This window comes from Bubalus kerabau, chromosome 6, assembly GCF_029407905.1.
Source record: "Bubalus kerabau isolate K-KA32 ecotype Philippines breed swamp buffalo chromosome 6, PCC_UOA_SB_1v2, whole genome shotgun sequence".
In the NCBI taxonomy this organism is placed as follows: Eukaryota; Metazoa; Chordata; class Mammalia; order Artiodactyla; family Bovidae; genus Bubalus; species Bubalus kerabau.
The window spans coordinates 105952050-105959433 of NC_073629.1; the positions used below are offsets into that span (position 1 = coordinate 105952050).

The window sequence follows — 7384 nt, forward strand, 5'->3', positions numbered from 1 at the left end:
TGGTCTCCCTGAGGCAACACCGCATGCTGCCACCTGCATCCCCAATCTCCTCTCTACTCTATTTTTCCTTGTTTCTGTAGTACTGACCACTGTCTAACATGGATAATTATTTTACTTAGTTTGTTGTTAATTATATGTCCCCATGTACCTAAGAGTGATTTTAACCCAGATTCTATGAAGCCGTGTGTGTGTGTGTGTGTGTGTGTGTGTGTGTGTATGTGTTAGTCACTCAGTTGTGTCCGACTCTTTGCGACCCCATGGACTGTAGCTTGCCAGGCTCCTCCATCCGTGGGAGTTTTCAGGCAAGGATACTGGAGTAGAGTGCCATTTCCTTCTCCAGGGGATCTTCCCAACCCAGGGACTGAACCTGGATCTCCCGCATTGCAGGCAGACTCTACCGTCTGAGCCACGGGGAACTGTTATGAAGCCCTGAGGATCCCATAAATCTTCCAGGCATCTGCTAAACTCATCAAATATATATGCAATAGTTTGTGAACCATGATGTTTATAGTATAAACTAAAACAATAAAACAGCCAGCCATTTTATCAGCAAAACAGGCTTATTCAGGAGTAGCAAAGAATAGCAATTTAGGACAAACAGCTATGGTGAACCACATTCAAGTCCAGGTGAAGCAAAGGAGAGGAAACTCTTTTATAGAGGTTTGGGAAGTTGGAGGGGTTGTTATAAACAGCAAGTCCATTGGAGGAAACTAGGAGTTTGAAGTATCGTCACTTTTCATTGGCTAGCTTATGATAGTCTTTCATTGACTGAATTGTTACCAGGCAAGGAGAAAAAAAATCTTCCCCTATGGGAAACTAACGTCACTGCCCGCTGGAGATGCAAGGTATGTTTCTTTCTGTTGGGAATCTGTATTGATGCCCCCGTGGTACCTTTGTGAGGGGTCCCCTTTCTGGGCTCCTGACTCCATTTTAGTGAGGTTTCCCTTTATTAATTTTCAGTCAGTAGCTTTCATTAGATTCTCAAAGACTTACTTGATCCCCAAGGCTTAAAAACCACTTGCAAATCAATATCTGGCACAAAATAGGTGCTCAATAAATATTTGTTGACTAAATTAAAGACCGTTTAAAGCATTATTCACACACACTTTTATAAAAAGTTTTATTGATTGATTGACTTGGTGGCATCGAGTCCTAGTTAACACACTGGATCTTCATTGCATCATGGGGGATCTTTTTTTTTTTTTTGATGTGGCACCTGGAGTCTCTAGGTGTGGCACACAGGCTCAGCAGTTGCAGCTCATGGGCTTAACCACTTCTTGGCATGTGGGATCCTAGTTCTCTGAGCAGGGATCAAACCCACATCCCCTGCATGGGAAAGCAGATAAACCCCTGGACCTCCAAGGAGGTCCCTCACGCACACTTTTTTTAAAAAAGGAAAACTGACGGCATACTGGATCCCAAATGTTGATGTCCTCAGACAACTAAGTCAGGATGAAAAGGTTCCTTTTTAAAAACACAAATTTATTATTTAAAATACCATAGAGAGTCTGAGTCAGGGGTTTGAGTGGGGCCAGAAATTCGGGATTTTTCAAAGCCTCCCGCTTCCCCCCACCTCCGCTCCTCCAAGTGAGTCTAAGGTGCAGCCAGGTGTAGGAATTTCTGTGTGAAGTCTTTATTGGAGAGAGACTCAGGAGACTCGATTACCGTGTGCAACTTGTTACTTTTTCAAAAACTGTGATCATACCCATGGTCACTTGTGACCTTCTCACAAGCTCTCAGATGACAGGGGAGGGACTATAATTTCCCTTTCACTAAGTAGAAAGCTGAGGCCCTGGGGAGCCAAGTGACAGCCCTGATACTCAACGGTGATACGGTGATACTGCCTGCGGGGATTAGAGATACGGTTAGAACTTGGGCCCCTGGCCTCTCACTCTAGGGTTCTCCTCTCTGTACCAACTGGATAAACCCAAGTTCCAGGAAATCCCAAGGACACTACCAGGGGTGGGGAGCCAGGGAAGGGAGGGGCAGAGTGGCAAACATGTGGAGGGCAAGGCTCAGGAAGTTGTCTCCTGGCCACCAGGAGAGACTCCAGCTGCTCTAAGGACATGGGCAGTCACATGCTAACTCTGACTGTGTATGGCCAAAGGACAGTCACTTTCCCTGTAAGTACCTCAGTCTCCTTATCTGAAAAATGGGACTGATGACTGTGGCAAATTCTTAAGGAGATTGGAATACCAGGTCACCTTACCTGTCTCCTGAGAAACCTGTATGCAGGTCAAGAAGCAACAGTTAGAACCAGACACAGAACATCAAAATTGGGAAAGTAGTATGACAAGGCTGTATATGGTTACCCTGCTTATTTAATTTATATGCAGAGTTGTTGTCGTTCAGTCGCTTAGTGGTGTCCGACTCTTTTCGACCCCTTGGATTGCAGCACACCAGGCTTCCCTGTCCTACACCATCTCCAGGAGTTTGCTCAAACTCATGTCCGGTAGGTCTGTGATGTCATCCAATTATCTCATCCTCTGTCACCCCCTTCTCCTGCTTTCAGTCTTTCCCACCATCAGGGTCTTTTCCAATGAGTCAGCTCTTCATATCAGGTGGCCAAAGTATTGGAGCTTCGGCTTCAGCATCAGTCCTTCCAGTGAATATTCAGGGTTGATTTCCTTTAAGATTGATTGGCTTGATCTCCTTGCTGTCCAAGGGACTCTCAAGGGTCTTCTCCAACACCACAGTTCAATGTATATGCAGAGTACACTGTGCAAAATGGATGCATCACAAGCTAGAATCAAGATTGCCAGGAGAAATATCAACAACCTCAGATTTGCAGATGATACCACTCTAATGGCAGAAAGTGAAGAGGAACTAAAGAATCTCTTGATGAGGGTGAAAGAGGAGAGTGAAAAAGTGGGCTTAAAACTAAATATTAAAAAAAGTAAGATCACAGCATCAGGTCCTATCACTTCATGGCAAATAGATGGGGGAAAAAGTGGAAACAGTGACAGATTTTATTTTCTTGGGCTCCAAAATCACGAAAATAAAAGACACTCCTTGGAAGAAAAGCTATGACACACACACAAAAAAGAAAAGCTATGACAAACCTAGACAGTGTATTAAAAAGCAGGGACATCACCTTGCTGACAGAAATCCATGTAGTCGAAGCTATGATTTTTCCAGTAGTCATGTGGCGTCAGACCATAAAGAAGGCCAAGCTTTCGAATTGTGGTGCTGGAGAAAACTCTTGAGAGTCCCTTGGACTGCAAGGAGATCAAACCAGTCAATCCTGAAGGAAACCAACCCTGAATATTCATTGGAAGGACTGATGCTGAAGCCGAAGCTCCAACACTTTGCCCACCTGACGTGAAGAGCTGACTCTTCAGAAAAGACCCTGATGCTGGGAAAGATTGAGGGCAAGAAGAGAAGGGGTCAACAGAGGATGAGATGATTGGATGGCATCACAGACTCAATGGGCATGAGTTTGAGCAAACTTCGGGAGATAGTGAAGGACAGGGAAGCCTGGTGTGCTGTAGTCCATGGGGTCACAAAGAGTGGGACACGACTTAGTGACCAAACCCAAAGTAAAACTATTGTTACCAAGGAAAGATACAACATCCCAGAAGACCACCAGATCTCTAGGGACAAAGGTAAATCCAGCCTTTCATTCATTTGAGGTACATTTTCGAGCTGCCTATTATGCACCAGGCATTTTCCTGGTCATTGTGCACACCGCACACGTTACCTCATTTAACCCTCACCACATTTCAGTGGGATTGGTGCCGTCGTTATCCCTGTTTTATAGAGGAAGAAACTGAAGCTCAGAGGAACCAGTGGCAGTTCATTTGATCATTTGTTCATTCACCCAACTTTTACTGAAAACCTGCTCTGGGCCAGGCTCTCTGCCAAGTGCTGAGGACACGAAGCTGAACAAGTCCTTCAGAAGACATGCCTATAAATTACTTTAATAACAACTCAGTACATGCTTCCACAGACAAGTGAGTGCGAGAGAGGGGAGGAGCAATTGACTCTCCTGGGATTATGGGGAGGGGCAACTAATCTTCCCCAGGGCCCTGCTCCACTAAGGCACTCGTGCAGTGTGCAGAGGCGGCAGTTAAAAAGCCTGAGTTCGAGGTTCGCTTCTGTCAAGGCTTTGCTGTGTATTCCTAGGAAACCCTCTCCAGCCACTGAGACTTGCCAGTTTTCTTAATCTGGAAAATTAAGAGGTTAAGAGGTTGGGCTTGTGATACTGAAGTTCTGGGGGGTCTAAACCCCTAGACTTCCCACCCCACCTCTGGTCCATTCAAGCTTGGCCTCAGCCAGACCCAAGACTGAAAGTAGACCAGCCAGAGCTGATGATAATTTGAAAAGTGCCAAACGCCCTGCTCCCAGACAGAACTCAAAGCCGGAGGCGTGGCCTGAGGTCCAAAGGGCGAATCTCTGACAGGGGCGGGGCTGAGACCTCCTGGAGGAGCGGCGTGGCCCGCCCAGAAGCGACTCATCCAGCCAATGAGGACCTGGGGGCGGATCATCCCCGCCTCCGAGTATAAGAGGGTGCCGAGTCCGGGGGCGCGGCGCCGAGGTCTAGTAGCGCGACTGTGTAGGTGTGCAGGGTTTTTGCTGCCGATAGCTGGGGTGGACAAGAGCTCTGAGTTCTGTGTATATTGGGCTGCGCAGGAACCAGGGCCGGCTTCGGTTTTCCCTTGCCAGGCTGGGCTGCGGAGAGAGCACGAGGCTCGGATCGCTCGCCGCAGAGGAACAGCTGGCCGGGATCAGGGGACGCGCGCGCTGACCATCGGTCCGCCGCCGGCAGCCGGACCTCCGTCATGGCTGACCACCTGATGCTCGCCGAGGGCTACAGCCTGGTGCCGAGGCCGCCGCCCGCCGCGCCCGCCCACGGCCCTCACGCGCTCCGGACTCTGCAGCCGTACTCGAGCCCAGGCCTGGACAGCGGGTTGCGGCCGCGGGGGGCTCCGCTGGGCCCGCCGCCGCCTCCACAGGGGACCGTGGCGTACGGGGCCTTCGGGCCGTCGCCCACCTTCCAGCCCTTCCCGGCTGTGCCACCGCCGGCGGCCGGCAACGCGCACCTGCAGCCCGTGGCGACGCTGTACCCAGGACGCGCCACAATGCCCCCCGGCGCCCCAGGAGGCCCCTCAGGCCCGCAGCCCGCACCCGGAGCCCCGGCCCCGCCACTGCAGCCGCCGGCGCACGCCCTGGGCGGCATGGACGCCGAACTCATCGACGAGGAGGCGCTGACGTCGCTGGAGCTGGAGCTCGGGCTGCACCGCGTGCGCGATCTGCCCGAGCTCTTCCTGGGCCAGAGCGAGTTCGACTGCTTCTCGGACTTGGGGTCGGCGCCGCCGGCCGGCTCGGTGAGCTGCTGAGCGAGGCCAGGCGCCTGCCCGGCGTGCTGGAGAGAAGGGGCCCAGCCTGCCCGCCGGACTCCGCCCCCAGCGTCTGGGGCCGGCACGCACCCTCCGTGAGGGTGGAGGCCGCGGTGAGTGCACCAAGCCGACGCCGGCCTGGGACGCCTGGCCTCACTCCAGGCCCTGCCTCCTGCAGGATGACAATTTGAGTTCATCTCTCTGACCCGGAGCCTCAGCGGTAAAATGAAGGGGAAGGAACCCTCATTTCGGACTCCCAGTTCTCAGATTCTGTATCTTCTCCTCTCGAACTCTCCCCGGCCCCAGCCCCCAATCTGAGCCAACCCAGGCCTTTGCCTGATTCCCCCTCTGCTTGTGAAGCCCACTGTGGTCACTGGGTCCCTGGAGCCACCCACCCGCCGGGCCCCCAGCCCTGCCGCCTGGGCCCTGAGGTCACTGGGCACTCCGCCCTGGGGAAGGGCAGACGGTCCAGCCCTCACCCCTGTGGAGTGGAGCAATGCCCCATCTGGCCCCCAACACCAAAATAAAACTGGGTCACTTTCCAGTCTGGCGTTTTCATTTCCTTATCACTCCAACTATATTTGGCTTCTAGAGTCCTGAGGCTGCCAGGGGTCCTGGGTGAGATAGAGGCCACAGGCCCTGGCAGTGGCCAGGAGAGGAAACTGCCAGTTTCTTTCGAAAATATCTGTGAGTTGTGCAATTGTTCTGTCATAATCTGGAAGGCAGAGGATGCCGCCACCAGGTGGCAAGGTAACCCAAGGGCACCGAAGGTGGACTCCCCGCTTCTGGGAGGGATGGGGGAGGTGGAGCTTAGGGGTACTGCCCTCACTGTTCACTCAGCACGGAGGCCAGAGTGTAACTGGGTGTACCTGAGGGTTCAGGCTCTGGTTTTGAACCGGGACTCTCTCTCTTGTTCGTGACGCCATCTATTCAGATTTCTGAAGCCATTTCCTCAGAGACAGATACAGATGGTCCCCATCTTAGGTGGTGGTGAGGCTCACATGCAATGTGAGACCTTTAGCACAGGGCCAGACCCCTAGGCAGCACTCAAGAAATGATAATAATGACTACTCCACAACAATAATCATGCCCTCGAGGAGTCACAGTCCAAGTGGGAGTAGAAGCAGGTAACAGGCCTGGAAAGTTGTCAGGATGAGTTGGTACACGGAAGAGTTGGGATGAGGACTAGGAATTAGGTAGGCCGGCCCAGCAGGCAAACCCAGAGAAGGGAGTGGTTTCAGCTGGTGGTGGTGGTATTGGTGGGTGGGTGGGGGTGGGCGGGAGTGGTCAGGTCAATTCAGGCTTCAGGAAGGCGGTGACATTTGATGTGGTGAGAAGAGTCTTGAAGGATGAGTACATCCTTAGGACTTGGAGAATGGCATGCAAGTGGATAGTCCATTCAGAGGCAGGGGGCCACACATGTACAGGGCCTGTATGAGAAGGCACGGGGTCTATCAAAAGGTCTATTCAGGTTATGGGGACTGGGGAAGTAGGCAGAGCCCCTGTTCTACAGACAGGGATGTGGGGCTGGCCCAAACCTGGCAGATTTGGCCTCAGTCCTGCCCACCAGCATGGGTTCCTGGTCATGCCATGCTGCTGCCTCTCTCTGGAAAGGTCCATAGGTGCTTCAAGGGTGTAGGAGAAAGGCAGGAAGAGAGGAATGGAAGGCAGAGAGGAGAGGCTAGAGACCAGGACAGGACAGGGCAGTGGCGCTGGAGAGGAGATAATGAATTCCAGAGGCTCTGTGCGGGGAGTAACACAGAGCTGTGACTTGTGACCCATGGTTGACTTTACCTTCGTGCCAAGCTTGACACAACTTTCCCTCCAGCCCAAGCTCACCCAGCACACACTGTAAACACCAGCTGAGGAGCCACCACCAAGACAGGCATGGAGTGGGCCACAGAGGTGTTTGATGAAAAAAATGAAGGTCCCTCCCTAAGATACCAAGGGTATTCTGGGACAGAATAGGGAGGAGGGCAAAGAGGCTTCTAGGCAGGGACTGGCCTGAGCTCTGAGATGAGAATGGACAGTGTTTGCTCTACTTT

General features: G+C 52.2%; 1 protein-coding gene across 1 annotated transcript; it reads left to right on the top strand.

Moving 5' to 3' along the window:
• Positions 1 to 4534: 4534 nt before the first annotated feature.
• On the top strand, positions 4535 to 5883 carry CITED4 (Cbp/p300 interacting transactivator with Glu/Asp rich carboxy-terminal domain 4). The gene has a single exon (XM_055587003.1). It carries the CDS (start codon positions 4782 to 4784, stop codon positions 5337 to 5339), a length of 558 nt encoding a protein of 185 aa, XP_055442978.1. The 5' UTR covers positions 4535 to 4781; the 3' UTR covers positions 5340 to 5883.
• Positions 5884 to 7384: the final 1501 nt, after the last annotated feature.